At 27.8% G+C, this 26028-nt stretch overlaps 1 protein-coding gene across 3 annotated transcripts in view; it reads left to right on the forward strand.

Moving 5' to 3' along the window:
• Positions 1-17975, forward strand: part of LOC107443340 (trithorax group protein osa) — a 36272-nt gene extending 18297 nt beyond the window's left edge. For 2 of the 3 annotated variants that reach the window (XM_016057166.3, XM_071188216.1), the window contains exons 7-14: positions 538-573; positions 1497-1685; positions 2283-2490; positions 5322-6069; positions 8902-9151; positions 9843-10023; positions 11346-11566; positions 14531-17975. In XM_016057166.3, the coding sequence (XP_015912652.1) occupies positions 538-573; positions 1497-1685; positions 2283-2490; positions 5322-6069; positions 8902-9151; positions 9843-10023; positions 11346-11566; positions 14531-16708 (4011 nt within the window). In that variant the 3' untranslated portion in view covers positions 16709-17975. The remainder of the gene's footprint in view (positions 1-537; positions 574-1496; positions 1686-2282; positions 2491-5321; positions 6070-8901; positions 9152-9842; positions 10024-11345; positions 11567-14530) is intronic. The other variant, XM_071188217.1, reaches the window with a different exon arrangement.
• Positions 17976-26028: the final 8053 nt, after the last annotated feature.

The following is a 26028-nucleotide window of genomic DNA, read 5'->3' on the forward strand; positions in this document are numbered from 1 at the left end:
TTATGAGATAGTTATCAATTTTATTTGTTCCCTTTACACCTTTAAATATTTTCAGGTTGCAAAGAGACTAACTGAACGAACTTGAAACTTTAAACAGATTAATAATTAATTCTATTAGTTAAATTGTAAATCAAGTAAAGTTTCAAATTTTTCAGTTTAAATTTTTTATTATTTGATTCAGAAGTGTTGAAGGGAAATAAACATCCACGAAACTTTAAAAGCATTTACTGTATGATTTTCAACTAATTAAACTATTTTTTAGTAAATTTTTTTAAAACTTTTATAGTTTTATTTTTATGTTTAATGAAACATATCCTTAAGTTGTAATTAAAATAATTTTACAAAATAACTGATACATTTACATATCATTTTTTGTGTGCTTGGAAGCTATTTAACGATAAATAATTTGTAGAGTATATTAGAAATTAAAAAAATTGAATTTTAAAATAAATCTTTCATAAATTTAAGAAAAAAAATGTAGGATATGTTTTTTAAATAGTTTAGTGAATAGAATTTAAGTATGGCTTTTGTTTTTAGGTTGCTAATAATAACTATGAGTTTGCCAACATTAAGGTAAGTAATATTTTCTTATCAGTGAAACCTTGATATCTCAAACTTGAAGGGAGAAAAAAAATTCTTAGTATCAAAAATTGAATATTTAATTTAGCACCAAATATGTTTGTTAACAATTAAAGTAAAATAATGACTTTACTGATATTTTAAAAATTGTATTATAAGTCTTTATGTCATAATGGCAGTTTTTTCAAGCAATATCAATATCTTTGCTTTTCCATTTTTTTTAAGTTCTTCTATTTTGTCATCTTCCTCTTCAGATCAGTCATCAGACTCTGTAATCTCTTGTATTAATTCTGATTCTTTCCCATCACAATATATAAACTGAAACACAGTAAGTGCTTCCTCGTAAATTTCAATTTGTTTTCATTAAATTAGCAAGTTCTTTTTTATGTTATGAACTGACGGGCTTATCTATACATACATCTGGCATGTCTTCTTCTTACAGACTGGGTCATTCAGACAATTTTTTTTTCAAACATGGCAATCTCTTTCCTATATAGGTTTCAAAAAATGATAAAGTTGTTCAAGAAAAGCTTTTAAAAAATGGAATTCCAAAAAGCATTATAAATTTTCCAGAAATTGGGGGGGGGGAGTTTTGGTGACCAAAAATGTTTTGAGAGATCAAGGGTCACCAAGGAAAGTATTTGGCTGAAATAATGATTTTTTTTTTCAACGTAGCAGATGTGTAGAAAATTCAGATGTTACTTATATTACTTACAAGCACACCAGTTATTCACATCAGTCTGAGAATTAAAAAAAATAATAACTGTAAAACATTTTTCATGAACATATATTGAATGACTATATAAAGAGGAGCATTATTTTTAAACCATCTTTTTTTCATGAAATTATTAGTAATATTTTCTTAAATACATGCATATTTGAAGTAATTTAATTATTTTTTTTCATGTTATTTTCAGCGCCCAGAAAACCTGTTAAAATTGTATACTCTGTCTGATGAACCTGATCGACGATATTTTTTGGATAAGTTGATTGTATTTAATGAAGATAGAGGTAGTCCAATCACTCAGTGTCCTACAATAAGTAAACAGCCATTAGATGTTTTCAGAGTGTACCTTACAGTAAAAGAACGTGGTGGATTTGTGGAAGTAAATACTGTATTTATGTTTTCATAATTTTAAAAGTTTTCTTTAATACGCATTTAGGCAATTTTATGAAAATATAGAAATTGCTATGAATGATGAAATTTTTTATTAATTGATAGAGTATATCTAAATGTGTGTGTTTTAGAAATGAGGTGAAGCACCTTGTAACATGAAGACTAAACTTTAATGTAAAATTATATGGTTACGGAGATTAAAGTACATCTTTTTGTGCGGAATTTTACAAGCTTTGTAAGCAATTTTTGGTACTGATAACTTTTGATTTTGTTAAAGAAAGCCTATAGGGTGAACAAGTATATAACAAACTTAATAAATTTAAAAGATAAAAACTTTTCCGAGTTGCAGAAATTTATAGAGAAATGGAATTTGAAAAATATTTACTTGGTAATAAAATTAATTTAGCTTAATGCATTATAAATTCATTACTATTTTTTTTTTAACTAAGCATATATTAAAATTTTTTGTAGTTATATTAATAGAGCTATAATAATTTTCTGTTATTTTTTTGTATTAATATTTAGCTTTCAATATTGGTTTATTTTCTTATACATTACATATTTCTGAGATCATTTTCTGTTTTAGGTTACTAATGCGAAACGTTGGAAAGATATTGCTGGAGCTATTGGAGTAGGTGCATCTTCAAGTGCTGCATACACGTTACGTAAACAGTACATGAAACTATTGTTGCCTTTTGAATGCAAATTTGATCGTGGTGGTGTTGATCCACAACCAATCATTAATATGGTTGAAGCTTCTTCTAGGAAAAAAGGGAAAAATTCTCCTTCCTATGGTAAAAATAGTTAATATACTTAAATATAAAGCTTATTTGTTTTCTCGTGTATTCTTTTGAAGTTTAGTCACCATTTTTGTAATATCAATTCATGTGCAGTTTAGTTTCTCATTTTTTTTCCAAGCCTTGCATTATGATTTAATATGAGAAAGATCGCCTATGTACTTTATTTTATATACATGGTGATAATAAGAAAACCTAGCACAATTATGACCCCTTGGGTATAACTAAAAATCATGTTATATAGGATTGTCCAGCCTTCACAATTTGAATTAGAATGACAAACATTGAAATTTTAAAATTGCAACACCTGTTCTTTTGCATTGAAGCACGATTGTCCCTATGAGAAACTTAAAATAGAGTTAGAAAGATATTGTAAGTATTAAAACTGGGGATGTTAAACAGACTTGAAAAAAAACATTATTTAAATTTTCATTGTGTCTGCATTATTCAGTTCTTTTGCACATGCTATAACAATACTAAGAAAGAAGGTGGAACTGGGATTTTAAAATGTGACATCTTGTTTTTGTGTTTTTTGACTTGAGCAATATGTCTATTACACTAAAAAAATTAATTAAAAGGGTAAACATTTATAGCCTCAATGATCGAAATATTGCAGATGCTTTCTGTGGAAATAATTGGCTGTGACAAAGTCGCAGTTATATAAAAATTTCAAAGTTCTATCATGGTAATTTTAACTAAGAACTGGATAAAAAAAAATTTTAACATTCTCAAGCACACACTTTTTAATACTTAAACACAAAAGTTTGTTTCATTGTATCAAAAGGTCACCAATTAAAAAAACTAAAACATTATCATAAATTTTTTTATTTTCTCAAAAGGTGTGGCATCCTTGATATTTATATTCTTTCTACTACTTTCTTCACTGTTGTTATTTACTATTACTAATTTTTCTACTATTTCTACTTTCACTAATAGTACTATCTTAATATGTCATATGGAGTCATCTTTTTTTTTTCGTAAGTTATTATTACCCAGATAATAAATTGGTTAAATGGTAGTTTTGATCTATGATTTTAAATTATGGTGCATTTTGCTATTGCATGTATAGAAAATGAAACATTAATGAACATTAAGCAAGTTTTATCAATGTATTAGATTATATTTTTGAAGCCTTTAATTTGTTTATGTGCTTTGCTAATAATTTTGTTTTCAAATTTAATTCTGTATAAATTGAAATAGTTATTTCTGACTGAATTTATTTATTTTTTTTGAATTATTGCTGAAATTTAGTTACTATTCTTCTTGCGTGTTCAGTTATAATATTTTTTTTTTTGGTGAGAATATGTGTTGAGACATGAAGTTATAATTAGTATAAGTTAGGAGCCTCTATATAATAATGTTTATAATATAAATATTAATTATTAAATTTGTTTAAAATTCTAAATTTTTTTAAGTCTTATGTAATATCATTCAATCTACTTAATGTTTTTTCTTCACAAAATTTATAAGTTTAGTTATCTATTATTTTGCCTTTGAGGAGCTACTAAACATAGCAATATGTATCTGCAGGGGATCATTTTTAATGCATTGAAATAATTTTGAAATAAAAATACTCTTAAAGCATAAAAATATGCCTTAAATTATTTATTACTGACAGAAAAAAATTGAAGTCATAAAGGGCATTAGTAATAAAAATCCAACAAATTTTTAAGTTTTGGTTTGTTTTAGAGATTGTAAAATTAGTGCAGTTTATAGAATTATAGTTATATTTTATAGAATAGCAGTTTATAGAATTGTGTTGTATAGATCTTTTACTGTATAAGATATTTTTCACTATATTTCATACAAATAAATTTTTCAAGACAAACATCAAGCACAACTTCTCTAATGTTTTGCTAAAAAAAATATGGATAATATTTTGTTGTAATGTAAATTAATCACGTAAGAGCAAAAAATATTTCTCTAAGTAAATGCTATTTAGTTTTTACTTGTGTACTGCTAAACTTAAAAGTATTCAAAATGGCATCACACAAAAAGTAAAACTCAAGTTTCAATTTTAAATTAGCATAAGTTGAATTGAAAACTGTATTTTATTGTATAAGTTAGAGATATTATTAGCATGTGACTAAAATCTTTTCAATATACCTCATGAAAATCTCAAATTTTTATATACATTATTTGAGCATAATTTTTGTATTTAATGAATTGAAATGAAGTAAGTTATATTTTTGAAAGGAGATAAATTTCATTGATCACCATAAATTTATATATTCTTTGATTTTGTACAGTTTGTGTAGGCCTGACTACTATAGCAACTAATAGTGATGTTTGCAGAATTATTATCACTAATTTTTATTTCAGAACTGTATTGTTGCATTGTTATCGATTGGTAGTGTATACATTTTAGAAAACAGTGTTTTCAAATGTGCAGTTTTTTGTTTCAATTATGATTTTAAAGATTCTATGCATTAGTTTTGTGCTGGACAGTTACCTCAAAACAACATTGGTTCTCAGCATAGCTTGTGTATAACTTATGTTATGCCTGCAAGTTGCAACGTGAAAGTGCAAAATATTTGCAATTTGTTTATGAACCGGTAGTGTTTTAATAAATTGTAATTTTTTCATAGTTTGTTATCTATTATATTTAAGAATTGCCTTTTGTTTAAATTATTATTAAAATCAAATTTAAAATTTCATAATATTTTTTTCTTAAAAAATACTTGGTAAGCATTAATTTTGAATAAAAAGTATATGCCAATTCGTGATAAAATTTCTTCATGCGAAGTTTACATATTTTCTTTTGTTCATTGTTATAATATTAGCATGGGTTTACATTTCATTTATTAAATTTTATTTTAATTTTTTAGGTAATCAAAATCCTTATAATCAAAACTATTCTCCAGTGATGGATCGATATTCTGGATACTCCAACTCATATCAGTCATCTCGCTATCAGTGTAATAATGCAATGGATTACCAATGCTCGTCTAATCCCGTGCATTTTCCTCCAAACACTCCTCATAATGCTTCTCATAATATGCCTGCTGGTCCTAACCAGTATAACCAATACTCTCATGGCTCTCAATCAAATTATGGATATTATTCAAGTAATAATTCAACTTCCCCTGGTTTTAACAGCACAGTGCCGAACAACGTGAATAATAATGTTTGTCAGTTCGGAAGAAGTGCTACCTCAACACCTCTGCCTCAAGAATCGGGATTTTATCCTCAGCAGTATTCATCACAGCAAGGACAATCTGTTCCTGATGCGTATAATCCAAACCGTGGGTGTTCCATGGAAACTATGTTATCAACAACAACAAATCAGGGTAGTCAGGATTCTAATCCCTATTCTGCAACCAATGCAATTGGTGGACCTTCAGGAAAAGCTGCGGAACGAGTGCAACATTCAAAACCAACTCCTGATAATTATGGAAATATTAGTTTAAGTGCATCTCATTCTAGTTCAGTTGAAATTTCTCAAGATAAAATGAGTTTCAGTGTTAGTTACTCTGCCAACAAAAATTCTCCTGATCAGAACTCTGTGGTAGAAAAAAGTTTCGCACCTGGAGCTGCTGTTGCTGCACAAACTTACCAACAAACAATACCTGAAAAGTGAGGATTACTTAATTGCCTATTTCTATTATAATCATATTAATTACCTATTTAAATTATGCTTTATTTTACTTTATGCAATTAAGAAATGTTAAAAAATTCATTTGTGCATATATATATTTATATGGATGATTCTCACGAAACATGACAATTCGGACCAAAAAATTTCTTCAAATTCGAAGTCTTCAAAATAATCTAAAACTTTTTTGTATACTTCTTTAGCTACACTTATTAATATCTTATAGACAGCAGTGTAGTTTATTGACATTTGCTCGAGAAAAAAAAATTAAATAGAAATTCACCAAATATTGAACGCCAGGAAAATGACATATTACCTTAGAAGTTTAAAAACAGTCAGTTTAAGTTAATAGTAAGTAACTCAACTTAAGCCTTTATGTTAGATGGACCATAAATTGCTTAAATTAATTCTTTTTATCCACTGTAGAAAGAGACAAAAAAAATTTTGTTGCTGATATGTACAGAATAAAATTGTGTATAATAATCAATAATTAAATAAATAAATAACTGATTACGTCCAAGCATATTACAATCATACATAAACTTGGTATCAGGTTAATATTTGCTTTCCCTCTTTACAGTATTAGCAGTTAAAAAGAATTTCTGGTAACACTTCAATGTCCAGGCATTCATAAGCCAGGAAAATGACTGCCAGGATAATGACAAATTTGCTANTATCATGTTAATATTTGCTTTCCCTCTTTACAGTATTAGCAGTTAAAAAGAATTTCTGGTAACACTTCAATGTCCAGGCATTCATAAGCCAGGAAAATGACAAATTTGCTATTTAATAGCATATAACTTTACTTTAATTTAATATTTTGGCCGGAGGCGTTTATATTCTGCAGAAATCAACAGTATTTCTTAAAATAACTCACATTAATCTATGTAGTTTTTGTTATTAATGATTTCAAGAGGCCAGGAAAATGACAGCATGAAAACCTACTGTCCTTGAAAAAATTTTTGAAATAGATTTAGAGCCAGAAAATTGGTTCTTTATTCATGCAACAAGACATGTTCAGATAGGAGGGTATCTAATCAATCTTTTAACATAAGATATTGATTTCTGGTGCTATCTATTTTGGTTATAGATCACTAAATAAAAGTAGCCAGGAAAGTGACAGATTTTCATGGGACAAACAAATTATTGACAGAAAAAATTATTTTAAACGAAGTTTTCGTAAACAATACCCTCTGCGTATGTTCCAGAAATGCTTAGTCATTTTAAAATACTAACAGCAATGCTATTTACTAATTTTTTTTAAAAAAAGTTCTTTTATTATTATACTATTAGATTTTGGAGCAAGGGACAGTGAATTTCATGTTTCGTGAGAATCGCCCATATATATATGTATACATATATATATTTATGTGTGTGTGCCAGTAAAGAAAAAACTTCACAAGCTTACTTGTGAAGTAATTACAAAACATATTTTTATTAGCAGCCACATATTCTCAGCAGCCACATCTTAAAATCAATGCTAACAAATAATTTTTTATCATTGCTAACAAATAATTTTTTAGGAACATAAAAAATTATATTTGATTTCACTCTGTCTTGCCATTAAATACTTTATGACTTTAAAAAGCCTAATTACAAAATATATATATATTTTTTCAAACTATGTACCTACATCTTAAGCATCAATTTTAACAAAGAATATCTGGTAAGGAATATATACTTAATGTCTTTCTGTTATACCTTCTACAATTAATATAGAAAAGGTTTTTTCCAATTTTCACTCATACATTGACATTCGTCATTCGGGTATCAGAAAGGCAGATGTTTTGACTACTCTTTCAGGGGGCACTATATTAGGTGAGCCAACAATACCCTCACAGTAAGAAAGACAGATAGTACCAAAAGAAGGAACATCCATGCCTCTAACCAGGTTTCGAAACTTTAATCTTTCTGACATGAGTTCACCACACAGGCCGTTGAGCTTAATATAAAAATGGGTCTTATCTGTGTACACATGTATTTTAATGCATATATATATATACGAAATGAAAAAAATTACAGAAATAACTATAAACATGCTGTATTTAAAGAATAAAACAAATAAGAACTATATATACTGAGAGGATAATCTTTAATTTTGCTCCATAAGAAGTTTTAAGTGGGAAATTTTAAATTTTTTCTTCGTTTTTGTTATTGTTTTTTTAAAATTTATTTCCATTTCCACTATTAATTTTATAATAGCATACATGCCAACTTTTAATCCTTTCCATTATGATTTTTCCCAGTGGTATAAAAAAGGAATCAAAATTTAAATTTTAAGAAAAAAAATACGTTGTTTTTGAATAAGCTTAAGCTGATTACAATGATAATAACGCATAACAATATATACGCTTAATTTTTTTAAGAATAGTGGTGATCAAAATCATTTAAAAATTTGGTTTATAAAAGAAAAATTAGCATATATTTACTACCACTTTATATATGAAAATAAAATTTTACGCCTAATGCGTAAAAGTTGGCATATATGAAATAGTCACTTGATAAAAAATATGATTTCATTATAATTCAAATGATTAATCCATTCTTCGATGTATCAAAAATTATTTTTTGGTCAGATATATTAGCCCAGTTGCTAGATTCTTAAATAAACAGTAGCTGTAAATTCACGATGTTTAATTCTTTGGAGTAAGAATGATGACGGGATAGTAACGAGAGAAAAATTAAGTTGCTCAAAGGATGGTAACAAGAAAAAAATTAAGTTGCTCAATAATACTTGCATCTTAATATATATACTGTATTATGTTAATATTACCTATTTAATATCATTGATAATTTTCAATTTTCCTTTTTAGCCAAATGACTAAACCTAATGAAATGAATTATTTTCCTGAACAACCTTCAACTCCCCATCAGATTTCTCCTCAATTCACTGGCAGAAATCAAGGTCCTTACCTTAATCAGTCTCAAAGCTCTTTTTCTAATCAAAAGTTGCCTTATCAAGGAGAGTTTGCTAACAAGGATGTTCACTCTAACCAGTATGCACGTTTTACTGACTCCCAAAATGAGTCATATCGAGGTTCAGAAGGCCCTCCTGCAATACAGGTATTTTGTCCTTTTTTTTAAAGTTTATTGTACGAGTTATGTTTGAATATTGTATTTTTTACGCATTTTTGTATAATTTATGAGTCCAAACAAAAATATTTTAAAAGTCTTTTTTGTACGAGTTCATTATGCTTTTTTTTTTTATGAGAACATATCATTGGCATAGAAAATTCGCTATTTCTGGACAGAAATTTTATCGTCATAGTCTGAAAAAGATGTTAATGTTTGTATAAATTAAAACTCAATGATATTCTTTAAAATTTTGTCTAGAGAAATGTCTCGTGAGTTTTTTGCTATTATTAGTTTTAAACTCTTAATATTTTAACGCGTGTTAAAGCTTTTTTATTTTTATCTATTGTCTTAATCAACTTTTTAATAATAATTACATCAATATAAAGAAATATTTTAATTTAAAACTCTTGTGCTCTGTTTTCATTCCACTTTCCTCAATAGTGGTTCATCAGATTTCAATTGATTTTGTTTTGTTCCTTCTTGATAATTTTATTTGCATCCCTTGAATATTTTTTTTATACTTAATTTTCTAGAGGAATGTAAAAATAATCTAAAAAAATTAAATAATGTTAAATGTAAAAACAAATGTATTAAGATCTGTGATTATTTAACACTCAGTATGTTAGTCAAAATTTCTATCTAGTATAGAGAGTGCAATTTAATTGTGTCATTTTTATAGGTGGATAGAAGCAGGGTCATTTCTTGCAATGAAAATGTTCAAAGTCCTTCAAAGGTTTACCAGTACAGCAATTCTTCCTCTAAGAATAATATGTATAACTATGGTGTTCAACAAAGTCATAGCAAAGATGTGTTCAATAATACTGCTTATTGTAATCCATACAATACTCGTCCACAAAGAGGTAAATATTTTTATGCATTTGAACCAAAGGCTTGTGAGTGGCTACTAACAAGCAAAATTAAATTTCTTTTTAAGTATGTCAAACTATGACACACTGCGTTCTCCAATTAAAGAAGAATGTATTATTGTATTTTACTAAACTGAATGTATTTATCCCAGTAAATGTTATACAAAATAGTAAAATGTATTAGTTCACTGTTGCTTAACATCTTAAGTGTGTTATTTTCTTTTCTGAAAGCTTTTTCATTTTGAAATTTTATTCTTTAGTTTAATAGTTTTACAACGCTATTACATCAGTTCATTTATAACCTAATACCAATTTTGTAAGCATAGAATAATATGTTAATCAACATAGATTAGAAATCATACAATCAAACTCATCAGAATAACAACTGTAACCTCTGCTACTAACATAGATTTGCACAACTTTGCTTCACACATTGTTTTTGTAACGTAACAGATACGATATGAAATTACAATTTTTTGAAAGAAAAGAATTGACTTAGACATAGAGGTTGGGCAGCTCCGAGGAGCAAGGCACATGGACCAGGTCTATTGTACCCAAAGGAATTGAGTTTGATTTTAATGTTAATGTAGCAAGCGCTAGAGCTGTATTCAGCAGCTATTAGTGCCAGTTTCAGATTTGTCCTTAGTTATGATCTGAAGACAACACTGCAGTGATAGGGTTAAGCATGTAGTGAAAAAATAAAAAAGGTTTTTACTGTATATAAAGGAAATGTATTGTTATCTAAATTTGAAATATTTTTTTAAATTAAAATAAGTTGCACTTAAAAACATTTATCCCTCCCTTTTTGGAGTATATTTTCTTATCAGATCATAAAACAACATACTATATCATGCCTAGTATTTTTGTGTCAATGAATAATTTTGAGATTCAGTTGAACTATTTGTGTTAAGTTTGTACCATGTAGTGTGTTGAACTACATGAGTACATTATGAAGTAATATGTTAAAATATTTACTTTTATGTGATGCGAACAAAATTGAAATTTGTAACTTATTTCATCAATTAAATTCTGCGCAAATTTTTAAAATTGCTATTTTCCAAAGCTAGTTCTTTTTTCTTGAAATTTGAAAGCATTAAATGTTTCAGTTTAATATTCAGAACAAAATCAGCATCCACGTTAATATTTAATGTTGAGTGTGTGCAACACAAAATCTAAATTTGATTAAAATTAGACATTGTTTATTTATTTTGCTATCTGTGTTTGCTTATTTGCTATCTTAATTCTTAAGAAATATGTATTTTTGTTGCTTTCCTAATTATTTTATTTTAATTTATAACGATTATTGAATGTTTTAGCTTGGCATCCAGAGCAAAATCAACATCCATATCCTATGCATCCTGGTCAACGGCCACAAATGAAGAATCCATTAAATGCATCAGAGGGAAAACAGTCAGATGTTAGGCTTAGAAAAGCTTGGGTACCTTTCAGAGATTCCTCTCAAGTACAAAATAAGCTTCAAAATTCTACTGCAAGCATTTCTGCTCTAAGCCAGAATATATCTTCTAATAAAATTCAGGTATATATTTGCAAAAATTTGTATATATCAAGTGCAGAATGCATATATACAATCATGAAAATATTGTAGTTAAAGTTTGAGTTTATGTCTAAATTTTCTAGTTTAGCTACGAACTTAATTTATGCATTAACTATCCAAATATTAGGTGGTAGTTTTTTGAACTGATCTAGCTGCTTTCCTGTGACAAAAACTGAAATCTAAACCTGTTAAAATTGGTTTAACCTAAAGTCCAAATTTTAGGAGAAATGCTTAACATTTGATCTAGTTGCAAATGTAATAAATGTATTAAAAATTCCTTTCCTTTGTCATGTATAAAAAAAATTAAACTTGTGGCACATGTGCAGGAATTGTATCATTCATCAAAGAATAGATTCTTGTAATTGCCAAAAAATGAGGAACAAGCCCCACAGATTCAACTAAGCCCCCACCATAGTTTCATACAAATATTGACCAGCAATCAAAGCCAAATGAGCCCCCTCTCACCTCCCATGTCTAGATTTAAATAATATAGACACACAGATACACACATAGAAATTCTGAAATTTTGCAGATATTTTTTTTTAATTAACAGGATTGTTCACATGATTTAAAAAATCAAATATTGCAGTTAGAGTTCCTCTAATTCAAATATTGTAATTCTTATTAACTGGGTTAAATAAACACATATAGTGATTCCGATTCACATGGATTAAAAATGCAATGTCGCGATTTCTTTTCATTACTTTCAAAATAAAATATCCTGATTCATATTCATATGATTTTTCAAACGTAAATATACATGATTTAAAAGTTACACATAGGGATTCGTATGCACATGATTTAAAATTTACATATCATGGTTCAAATTCATGTGATTTATAAATCAAATGGCGTAACTCGTATTCCCATGTCCTATAAATTCTATATCACAATTGATTCTCTCATGTCTTAAGTCTAATATTGCAATTCGTATTCACATGATTTTAAAATCAAAAATCTTGATTCATATTTGCATGATTTTAGACTTATCATTTAAATGCTTTTTCAATTTTGATTAGAAATGGTTATAAATAATAATGTTTAAATAAAATCTGTCATACTTTTGTTTACTCTTAATAAATGATATTTTACGTTCTTGTTAATTGCTTTTGACGATGAGCAATTTCAGGCGATTCATTTTAATGCTTTTCTAAATCCGATTATAAATGCATATATATAAATGCATTTAAATTGACTCTTTCATTCTTTGTGTTTATGCTTTATAAAATAATTTTGACTCTTTCGCAAATTTCCTTTGAATTGCAATCATAATAATTTGAAAGAAAAGCATAAAGGGAAAAAATAATTTTTTTTAAATGCAATTTATTTATTTTAGTTATCTAATTTTACTGACATTCGTTTTATACTTAATTAAATTGAGTAACATTTCCACTTTATTAAATATGTTAGATACTCTTAAATAATTTCCCTTGCTTAGCCCCTCACCTCACTCCACTTTTCGTCGATTTTTGTCAAACTTTGGATGGGGCTTAATCAGTATTTAATAGTAATTCAATTTATACGCTTGCAACATTTGCAGAGTTTTCCATTGATCCTTTCTTTAAAAAAATTTATATAGTTGCAGTTGGTATTTTCACAAACTACAATTGAATTACAGTTGAATTGCAAGTTAACATTAATCTATGAGACACTTTGTTTTGAAAAGGATTTACTTCATGCTTTTAGTATATCTCATGTTTATATTTTTAGTGCATTGCATTTCTATTTTTCATAAATTAAATTTCCTTCATTCTTTGAAAATTTCAATACCTTTTTAAAAGAAATTTTCTTTTAAGATTTATTTTTTGAATGTGTATGGAAATATAGTTAAGATAACATGGAAGAAAACAGTAAATGACACAGATATAATATTTTTATAATTCCAATATGTAAAAGAAAAAACTTTTTTTAATCAACTTCATTTAATAAAAGTAGTGCATGATTATAATAAATTTTAATTATTATGCAAACAATAAGAAGAAAGTTGTATAGATTAAATGTAGGTCCCCTCCCCCCCAAATTTTGTTATATGTAAGTGTAGTCTAATAGCAATATAGTTCCTAAAAATTTTGTTTATATTAAAAATATTAAAAACTTTCTTAAAATTTCTTGTACCTTACAAAAACAGTCTATTTTTTTGTTGTTGATCTTCTTTTTTTTTTCATTGAGGAAAACTTGTTTGTGAAAACCAAATTTTTTTTACTTCATATACTTTGTCATTTAGTTCCAAATATTTTTCATAATTTATAGAAGAAAGTATCAACTTGAAAATTAATCAAATCAATCTTCATGTGTAAATTATATGTTGCTTATGGTCCACCCATTTATGACAACATATCAAATGCAGAAATGATTAAAAACAATTCCGCTAATCTTGTGTATTTTAAAAAATATGAAAAAATATACATTTTTTAAAAAATTTTTTCCAAAAATTTTCTTCATTTTAGGACAAATTTTGACATATTTAACATTCCTTGAGAAATCTAACTTTTAACTAAATATAATCATATAGTTTTTGTATTTTTAACATTAGCTTATTGATGGTGCTACACAAATCACTCTTAAAAACAAGCTGGTTTTTTTTTTAAATATACTATGCTCATTCCTTTAGGCATTCACTTTATTCCATTTAACTGCATACTTTTTACAAAATTTTGGTAGTATGCAATGTTTTTGGATTATAAGCAACAAAAATAATTTGTGTCTTATATAAATTTCTCAAATTTTATTAGTTTAATATTTTTACCCTTTGTGGTACTAAATATTTTTATTGTTAGTTATAGCAAAGTTAGTATTAATTAATTAGTAACAGAAGTTAAAAAAAAAACTTTGTTTGATTCAAATAATATGATACTTAGTTAATAATTTTGAAAAATCTCCCTGATTAATATCTCATTTTAGTGAATGAAATTGCGTGTAATTACAATGATATTTTTTGTTTTGCAGCCTCAAAATAATTCGGTATCAGGAGCTCAAGTGCTTCCCTCTCCCATAAAAAAGCCTTTAGAGTTTCCTCCTAACACTGTGGAATCAGTTAAGCCAGTTGCAGTCAAAAGGCGAAGATGTCCAGCAAAAAGAATCAGTCCACTTGATCCTTGGAGGTTAATGCTCTCTTTGCGATCTGGGCTACTTGTTGAGTCAACATGGGCTCTAGATGCCTTAGCTATTTTGCTTGCTGATAATAGTACCGTGATTTATTTCAACTTAAATCATCTACCTGGTCTTCTACATGTACTTGTGGATTACTATCGGTGTTTCTTAAACAAAATTTTCAATTTAGCTAAAGATTTAGAAATTAACAAGACTGAGAAATCATCAAATGACCTACAATGTGGTGGAACTAATAATTTATATGATTGGGAAGGGAAAGTCAAAATTTTAGACTCCTATAACTTTACCTATAAAACAAGGTGTAAAAAAAAGGTTGAAATAGAATATGATGAAGCTTTGTTTCTAATCGATCCTCAACGAACGTGGGATATTTATGAAGATTTTGAGGTTTGTAGTGAACATTGGCAGAAAGGTGGGGGTGATATAACTTCACATATACAGACTGTATTTGCGAGTGAATCGAAGAAAATAAAATTTAGTCGAGAACTTATAAATGAGAAAACAAAAGTTAAAAGTCGGAAAATTTTATCAAAAGATAAATGCACTTCAAAATCTTGCTTATATAAAGAGCCAATAGTTGTTCTTAAAAAGTTTAATTTCCTTGTTAATAAACTAAACTCTTTAAATGAATCAGATTCAGAAATGGATATTGAAGACAACTGTTCAATATTGAGCTCATCATCTATTTTAAGCAAAAAAACGGACAATTCTAAAAAAGAAGATCTCGAAAAAGATTCAGTTGATTCTAATGATGGTTCTTCTAAAGCTGTAGACATTATTTCTAATCAGTTATTGACTTCAGATGGTGATGCTTTAATAACAGATGCAAAGTGTGAGGCAGATGTATTGAATAATAAAGAATGTAAAACTGATAGTAATGAATTTAAGGAATCATTGTGCTCATCAGAGTCTAATCCTCGCTTGAGAGGATCACTTTCATCACGCAAGAGATTTCTTAGTGAAGAAAAGGAAGATGAAGCTTATTGTTTTGATGAGCCTGCTTTGTGTACAACAAATGATTCTCAAGAAATGTTGTCTCGACGTTGTGTTTGTGTTTCAACTATCTTGCGTAACCTTTCATTTGTTCCAAATAATGATATAGTTATGGGTAAAAATCCTGGAGTTTTAGTGCTTTTAGGACGTTTGCTACTTTTACACCACGAACACAAACCTTCTAAACCATATCATAAATATGAGAGAGACATTGATTTAAATATGTCGTGGAATGATTCATGCACTAGTTTAAAGGATGAACAAGAATGGTGGTGGAGCACCCTTAATGTGCTAAGAGACAATACTTTGGTGATATTATCTAATATATCAGGTCAACTAGATCTGTCACCATTTCCAGAGGAAGTAAGCCTTCCTATTTTGGATGGTTTATTGCACTGGGTTGTTTGCCCATCATCTTATGCTCAAGATCCCTTGCCATCTCGTTCACCATCCTCCGTCCTGTCGCCTCAAAGACTATGCTTGGAAGCTCTTTGCAAACTTTCTGTGCTTTCAAATAATCTTGATCTCATTATAGCTACGCCTCCATGGTCTCGTATTGAATCCTTATTAGCCTTTTTGACAAAATGTTTAAGTTTTGGACAAGATCAAATTATGAGAGAATTTGCTCTTATTTTGCTCTCAAATATTTCACAAGCAGACACAGTTGCAGCTAGGACTATTGCTGAACAAGGTTGTGGTATTCCCTATCTAATTTCTTTCATTGAAGAGGCTGAAGCTAATGCTTTCCAAATAGCCAGTTCTCAGGGTACAAAAAAACTCCGGGATAAACCAGAACTAATGGGCACTACTCCAGGGATGGTGCAAAGAGCAGCCAAAACACTAAAAAATTTAGCCTTAGTTCCTGAGAATCAATCTTTATTCATGAGGTTTCAACCCCGTCTTCTTTCTCTTGTTATGTCCCAGGTGATGGATCAAGAACTGGCAGCAATCATAGCAGATGTTTTGTTTTATTGTTCAGAAGATGTAAATGACGTTTGTAATCAGCTTCCAATTTCTTAGCAAATGAACACACATGTGTTTGAACACTTTTTCTAAGTCACAGATTAGCAAACTCAAATTCCATTGCTCACAAATGGCAGACAAATATCACATTGGTGCTACCTAAGCAGCTAATGATTTCATATGTTTTTAATGTTAATTCATTGCTTTGGGGCTTCACTGCTTTTATATGTCATTGTGAAAAATATTGTTGCCTGTTAAAAAAAAGAAAAAGAAAAAAAAACTGCATTTTCCATTTGAAAAAATTTTACTGTAGTTTATAATGCGGCTGGGATTACTCTACTAATGTATATGTCTGCGCTTTGTTTTTCATTGCTTTGCAATGAAATAAATATGCAATTATGTGTAAGAATAAGCTTCTTGTAGAATGAAATTATTTTATGATCACTGTATTTTTTTAGCGACTGAAATGCTTTTATGTTAGAAATCAAACTTTCATAGGTTTATTATTTTATCTATTTTTAAAGAAATTTATTGCTGTTAAATTGTCCTAATAGTTATCTTATTATATTTACAAGTTTCACTTATTTATTTTCATAAGTTATTTTATTTTAAACTTTATTATATGCCTGCTCGTCGTTTTAGAAATATCTGTCATCTTTTCAAATTTTGGGAGCTCTGTGTCATAATCATTATCTAGTTGTTTATAAAGTGTATGAATTATAAAATTATGGGGAAGGGCTTTTGCTTAACTGAAGTGAAGCTCCATTGTTGCACCATATTTAAAAAGAAACTTTAAAAGTAAAGGCATGCTTATAAAAATATTACTCTGGCCGGTTAATTCGGATTGAGTGTTAATCCGTCTGTTATGTACTATGTCCATTTGTGTATTTAATTAAGGCCCAAGGCCAATTTTATAAGGTTTTATTTCAAATATTTTATGTTAATGAGATGGCGAGACATTTAAAATTTTATATTGTTGTTTGTTAAAATCATGTTGGAATGTTTAATGGATTTATTATTACAGAAAATGTTCCTACCTATTTATTATCTCAATCCCACTTAGCTTTTTTTTTTTAATAATTTTTTCTGTGCAAAATTATAAAGCCAGTATATATGCAGGTTTTTGAAGCTTTGTTTTTCAATATTGATTTGCCAGTTTGACTAAATTTCTGAGTATTAGGCCCATAAGAAATTTAGATAGATACTTATATTATGAATTGCTGACTATTAAGCAATACTACATGGAAAAAAAGTAGTTTTAGTAACAAAAAAATTTCAAATATGTAGTTTAATCTAAGTTGTGCTTTGTGACATTTCTTTTTTACATACAATTTTCTTTGCAACAGAAGTAATAGTACAATACAAGAGAAAGATATCAAATTGCTTCATTACAAATGATTGCACGATTCATTAATCTTTACTACCAAATTGGCATGTAGGACATATATAAATATATGAAATATATTCTTGGGTTAAAAATCTTGTGACAGTTAAGCCTTCTAGATTTTCAGAAAAAGTATCAACTTATCATATTTTAATAAATAAAGCTTTAATGGTAGCTCAGTGTAATATAGGACTAAGTTTATGACTCTTTTGCATAGAAATATTTAAGAGCTGGTTATATTTTCATTACCTAATATAAAGCAATACAACCATTATGTAAGAGTTAACTTTTATTCTTTAATCAAGAATTGTTCTATATAAAAAAAAATTTGTATTGCTAATTTAGAGTTGCCTTAACTACTTTAATCAAATCAATTGAAAATTGAATAAAAGTTGCTATGTGGACAGCCCTTATTTTCCCAAATAATATCTCTATAATAAATTATTTATTGCTGCACACATATACAGGTTTATGTGCTCATTACAAAATAAGACTTATAAGCCTTTGATAAATTGAAAAACAGATAAATTAGAGAACATCACAAAGATATATCCAGGGTTTAGGCAGGATTTGGACTCACTACCTTCACGCTTCAAAGCGTTTGGTGGAATGGAGAGACCACTCGTCTTTTATGTAATTTATTAGACAATTACTGAAAAAATCTTAAGACTCCACAATGTGTGTAAGCATCCTTTTCGTACAATGAAAATTATGCTATTGTAAAATTATAAATACTAATTTAATAATGGTTTAGTTTTATAGACTTGGATTTTCTTATTGTATCATTTTATCTGTACAACATTAAATTTTACTATAGTTTTATTTGTAAAAATTGCTTTATTTCAATTATTGTATGTAACAATTTTTCACTTGTTAAGTACCCAACTTCATAAATCTCCCACGTACATAAAATTTGTGTGAAATGTTGTCTCNTTTTTTATTATTACTTTTTTAAAAAAAAAGTGGTATTTAATAGTAATCTAAAAACAATTGCATGGAGGAATAAATGCGGCACAAAAAAATTTTACTGAATAAGTATGTAAGAAAATTACATACTCTTATGAAATTTTTTCATTATATTCTTGCCTGTATCTGTGTGCAGCTAATTTCAAAGTATTTTTATTACATAATTATTTTTTAAAAAAAAAATTATGTTTCATTTTAATGTTATTTATCATCTCTTATGTCTTTAATTTGATTTAGTTTTTGCAAAAATACGATTAGAAATTACTAAAAAAAATTTTTGCAATTGCTTTTTAAAAAAATTTTATTCTGAACTATTTTGGCGAGTGAAAGGATGCCTAAAGAAGAACTTCATAGTCTCACTAATGTGCTTAAATTACTTTGAAAAACAATGTCTTAACATTTAATAATTTGTTGTATTACTTAGAAAACCTTTTTTTTCTTCTTTACAATGATCTTTTTTGTTGTCTAATTTAGATTCAAGAATTACGTATGTCGAAATTCAAGAATTGTTGGCGAGAGCCTAATTAAATTAAAATCGAGAACAGGCATCCTTTCCATACCAGAAGGGATTGATGTTATATTTGCACGCTGTTCCTTCTCTAAACCAAACAGCCATATTGTCCACAGTCAAAAGTTAGTTGTAAAATTTTTTTCTTTTTAATTCGAACTTGCCTTCCTTATATACACCAAAGCATTCAATTATCTAATCAAACTATTGTACTTCTGATCATTCAATTGATAATATTTGATGCTACATTTTAAGTATTTAAAAATATAATGTAGTTTTGATTGTATATATTTATTCATCTGAAAGCATGAGCTTAAAATTTATTTACAAAACACTATTGATTCATTTAATTTTAATAATCATATTTTTATTTTTGTGCCTTCAATTTACGAAACAGTATAATGATGAAAAATATAATTAGCATTGCAAGAAGGACCAAAAGACATATTGTCTCTAAAATAGTTATAAATCAATCATTTATTTATATAATATGATTTTATCCTCTTTCATGTATTAAATTATTGCTATTCTGAAACATTCTATTGTATGCTTACAATGACATTTATTGTAAAACTTATTGGGTGCTGGTCATCATTAATTTTAATAATTAGTTATACACATTTTACGTTTTGTTGAGCAAAATTGTTGTACATTTTTTTTTTAAGCATTTATCTGTCTTTCCATCTCCTTACATACTGTATATTGTTGTTATATTTGTCAAGTGATGCAATTCCTCCTTGAGGATTAAAAAAAAAACACCTGTGTGAATTACCCAGTGCAAATTACTTTTTATAAGTGATAAAAAAATGCTTAAAATTTAAGACTTCAGGGGAGATCTTTTAACTTATGAATTTTGGAAGCACTGTAATTTATGTAAAGAATTATTTTCTGTATATAGTAGAGATTTTAAATTGCTGTCTGCAAGAGAGTAGTTTACTTCTCTTAGTCAGACTAAATATTAAATTTTATTCCGTATATAAATGGCTTGTCATATAAAAATAGACACTTGATTGAAAGTGCATGAATTAATGTATTGTGCTCTTCATGAACAAAATCAGTTCACTAATAATTAGACAAGCTATTTTGCAATCTGGAATTCATATTGCTGTAAAAACTCTGTTTTTCATATGTAGATAATTTTTTATTGTTGTAATTAGTAAATGCTGATGAATATGATTTCATTTGTTTTTATTACTTATAAATAATTTCATAAATTACACAAACAAGACTTGTGAAAAAGATTCAACATTTTTACATAAATAGTCCTTGTACAGTTGGCAAAACAAAAAAATAAGATAACACCCTGAATAACTTTCGTTCTAATGATCGAATTTTTACGAACTAAGTGACAATCTTAATGGTTCTTGGGGGTGACCTCAAATAGGCTAATTAATAAGTTGCAAAATCAGACACAAAAACTTGTTTTCTCTGAATAAACATTTTTTTTTTTTTTTTACATATTTGGAATCCTGACCCTTAAGGTAGGGGGGGGAGGGAGACAAAAATTTCGAAAAAATTGGGTTGCAATAAAGATTTATGTATATGGCGAAAGTTAAAAATAATGCCCAATTACCTCGCCATTGAAAGTGAAACAATTGAAAACTACCATTGAATTTTTGGATCTACTTTCTGGGAAAAAAAAACAGAGCTTTCTTTTTAATCCTTTGAAAATAAAATTTGAATCAATTATTTATGACTTTCCAAGATTTTTAGAATCTGAACGCTGAATTTATTATCTGAAATTTTTTTAAAAGCTGTTTTAATGTTATTGTATGAAAATTTTGTACTAAAACCAAATTTATGAAAAATTGTAAGGCTAATTGCTTTTACACCTCAGTTCGAGTCTTTTAGGTAAGAGAAAGAAAAGAAAAAATAGATCCTGCAAAAAATTTGGAGGGCCAGATAAAGATAGTGATTCTGATGCACATTCAGAAGGTTTTATAAAATTCACAGTATTTCTTTTCTATAAAATTGAAAAAACTTAGTAAATGTTGAGGCATTTTAAAACCGTTTAGATATATACATAAAAGTAAATTTTACTGGTATTTTTATTATTATTAAAGGTCATTTAATTTTGACAAATATTTGGGTTACATGGATTTCGTGAGTAAGCATGATTTGCAAATAACATCCTTATGTTTCTATACATTCCAAAACTGACTTTTGCAAACATGTTCTTTCACTAAGCTCTTCGATTGCGATCAGTTACTTATTTATCCCCAAATATGGCTACTAATGTTTCTTTGTTTTAATCCTTAATTTAAAAATTTATTTTACGATTCTCACCATCACTACCGACATCTGATATGATAGCCTCATTTTAAGTAGACCTTGTAAAATCCTTAAGAAATTAAAAATGTGGCGGCAAAACTAAGATTTATTTTATTATGTTAATGGGTGATTCTTTGGAAACATCAAAATTTGAAAAAAAAAATTATTCAAATTCAATGTCTTCAAACTACTTTAATTTTTTTTATATATTTAGTTGCATTTATTAATATCTTACAGACAGCAGGGTAGTTTATTGACATTTGCTCAAAAAAAATAAAAAATAGAATAGAAATTCACCAAATTTTGAATGCCAGGTAAGTGGCTTAGAAGTTAAGAAAACAGTCATTTTAAGCTAATAGTAAGTAACTCAACTTAAGAAACTCAAAAAGACAAAGAAAGAAATTCCAAAAAAAAAAATTATTGTGAACACTTTGAACATACATTCCCAGCTTTTTCTTTTTTCTCAGTTCATTTTTCCTCAATTGTTTTTAGGCCCCATGTTTTAAAATAACCTAGTAAAATTAATATTATAATAATTTACATCCGAAATTTTTTTTATTATATTATTTAAATTTAAAATATTTCAAATCATTTTATTTTACAACTTAATTACATTCTTTAATACATACACCCATGTAGAGTTTAAAGACTATGACAGAATTAAATAGTACAGTGATGTTCTTAGCTTATCCTTTATATTTTAACTATGTGTTTAAAAAAAAAATAACCTAAAGCCTTCGCGTTAGATGGACCATGAATTGTTTAAATTCATTCTTTTATCCACTGTAGAAAGAATCAAAAATGTTTTTGTTGTTGATATATGTACAGAATAAATTTATGTATAATGATAAATCAATAAATAACTGATTACATAGAAGCATATTACAATATTACATAAACTGGGTATTAGGTTAATATTTTCTTTCCTTCTTAACATTATACTGTTTAAAAACTTTTCTGGTAACTGGCATTCATAAGCCAGGATAATGACAATTTGCCATTTTACAGCATTTAACTTTAACATTTTGGCCTAAGATGTTTACTTTCTGCAGAAAACATGTTTTCTTGAAATAACTCAGGTAAATATATGTAGTTTATGTTAATGATTTCAAAATGACAACATAAAAACCTACTCCCCTTGTAAAATTTTTTGAAATAGATTTTGAACCAATGTTGGTTCTTAAGACATGTTCTAATAGGATGCAATCTCTTAACCTAAGATATTGATTGCTGGCCCTATCTATTTTGGTTATAAATTACATTTTCATGTGACAAATTATTGACATAATAAATTATTTTCAACTAAGTTTTTGTAAATAATACCCTCTGCAGGGGTGATTGTGCTCCGGAAAAAATCCGGATTTCCGGAATTTTCGCTAACAGTGATCTGGAAGTTTCCGGAGATCGAAGTTCCAGACGTTTCAAAATATCATTTATCACAGAAGTTTCCGGAAATCAAATTTTCAAAGGTGGAACTTAAAAACACAGTTTATTTTATTTGTTTGTAAGGGAGAGCCAGAGAGATACTTTATAAGCTTATATTCATGATTAATATTCATTTTTTATCAGTAAATAGTTGTTATAATCATAAACTCAAGAAAGAAAGACATATTTGTAAATTTTAATTACTTCTCCAGGTCATCCTAGCTATGTGTAAATGGTATAGGTATGTGTAAAATTTTGAATATATTTTAAGTAAACTAAGAAATATAGGAAAAAAACCTTGTTTAAATTTTTTTCAATTTAAACTGTTTTTTGTTTTTTTTTAACTCAAGAAATTTTCCGGAATTTTGACTGAGGCTCACAATCACCCCTGCCTCTGCATGTATTCTAGAAATGCTTACAAAGGTTGAGATAAAAAAAATTAGATATTGAAAAATTTATGGTAAGTTTTGAAGCTAGTTATTATTGGAAATATTGTTTGTGAAAATGACATTTTGAAATTCAATTAAATTTTTTAAATATACAAAATAGTCAATATTAATGCAAAATCATTTTAAAATGCTAACAGCAATGCTATTTATTAATGTTTTTTAAAAAAAAAGTTCTTTTAGTAGTATAGTATTAGATCTTGGAGCAAAAGCTCGATTGTCATATTTCGTGAGAATCACTTATATTCACCACAGCATTCAATATTTAATTTAAAAAACTCGTAAATTTGTTGTCCCAAAATGTTGGGTTTCAAAATTTTAAATTTAACGATAACTTTATAATTACAATACTGATACTACAGTTTTCTTACTTTATTAAGTACATATTAAAATACAGATGTTTGCAACTACAAGCATAAAAACTTAATTTTTCTAAATGAAAGTTCAAATAAAAAAAAAAGTTTTAAATCTTTTAAAAAATTAAAATTTGTCAAAAGTTGGCGTCGATGCCCTGAGGTCTCTAATAAATTGCAAAGTAAATTTTACTTCATTGTATTTTGCAGTTGTAGATTATTAAGAGATATGCTAATTTTAATCAGAGTTATACTAGTTTAAATTGTTGAATTAGAGAAAATAATGTGACCCCCCCCCCACTACCCTTTACTATTTCCAGCATTTACGTAAAAAAATCCTTTTATTGGTATTTTTCTTCTTTTTTTTCCTGAAATTGTTCGAAGATGGTCGCTGAAATTATTGGGGGAAAATAGCTTAGCAACAATATTTAAAAATTAATCCTGTTGGTAGGAACTATTCTTCCCACCACCTTATATAAGGTAAAAATGTTTAATAAAATAATCTGAAACTAAATGTGTACGTAGTAGATAACTCTTTTACGTTTTACTGAGTTGAATTAACAATTTAACTTCTCGATCAATAAGTCAGTGACATTCATTGGTTAAATAATCTGTGGCTTAATTAATAAACTATAAATAGAATAAAAGACGCCTGGTGGCTGAGCGGTAGGGCTTTGCGCTGTCTTGCCACAGGTCCCTGGTTCGATCCTCGGGCCGGGCAAGGTTGACTCAGCCTTTCATCCCTTCAGTGGGTCGATAAATGAGTACCAAGCATGCTTGGGAACTAAACACTGGGGGTTCGTTCGGCTGACCACCTGACTGGAACATCTGCTCCTGCAACCCAGAGCCCAAGGTCAAGAAAACTGAGATGGGCACAGTAGGCCTTGGCCCTCAAGGGCTGTCGCGCCGCTGAGTTTAGTTTTAGTTTTAAATAGAATAAAAATGTTTGAATTTCTACAAATAAGATCTAAGTGGATACCTTTTAAGCATTTTGAACATTGCAAATATTGTAAAACATAAATTAGCTTTTGTAAATTTAAAAATCATATAAAACAAATAAATGTTTTATAAATTTATATTTTTGATTATTTATTATAAATAATTTATTTAGTGCAGTGTAGCAAACTTTTATGTATCTTTTCCTGTCTACTTCTTTTATTTCAGTTGGTTTGTAACAGTTTCATTTTACAAAAACTCATGAATTTTGGTATCTAATTTTAAATTGGGGGAGGGGGTATGTAGAGGGTAAACAAATTCATAAATAGTGATAAATTACTTTTTATGATTCACAGAAGTATTGTTAGAGATGCACTCTTTGAAAAAATTATTTCAAATCTTTAAATATGTATCTTTAACTATGTTGATGTATGTTAAGTTTAAAAAATGTCAATATTTTGACTCAAGCAAAATAAACATATTGCAGCAGATCATAGTTTTTTAATAGTAAGGTCAGAGAATTTAAAAAAAGTTAAAACATAATAATTCATAATGATTTAATTTTCGGCTGCTTACCACGGTCAAGGTTTTTGCGTTATTAAGAGAAAACTGATGGCCAATGTAAAAATTATATGAATAACCATTTTAAAAAAATACAGATGCTTTGTAACAATTTTGAAATAACAAGTAATTTTTTAATGTAGAATTTTAAAAGAAGTTAGCTGCCTACTTATATAAGAGTCCACTCTTGAAACTATTAATCATACATAAAATATTCTACTACCCTACGCGGGGTCCAAGAATTTGCACTTCAGAAGATTTGTGAATGATTCTAAGTAAACTTGGTTTGCAGTTAAAAATGGATGTTATTTACACATCCTTGACATTCTTCTCATGAGATAACTTCTTTTGCCGATGATTTTGTCTTTTTATTATTAAAGGCAGCTTATGCATTCGTGTAAATTTTTGCATTTTATATTTGAAATTGTAAAGTTGAGTGACATGCATGAAATGACCCCTAGTTCAAAAAATCGAAGTTAAGTAGTTGCAAGGCCAATTGTTTCGAAAAAAATTAGCTATTTCGGTTC

The sequence above is a fragment of the Parasteatoda tepidariorum genome, chromosome X2 (assembly GCF_043381705.1).
Source record: "Parasteatoda tepidariorum isolate YZ-2023 chromosome X2, CAS_Ptep_4.0, whole genome shotgun sequence".
In the NCBI taxonomy this organism is placed as follows: domain Eukaryota; kingdom Metazoa; phylum Arthropoda; class Arachnida; order Araneae; family Theridiidae; genus Parasteatoda; species Parasteatoda tepidariorum.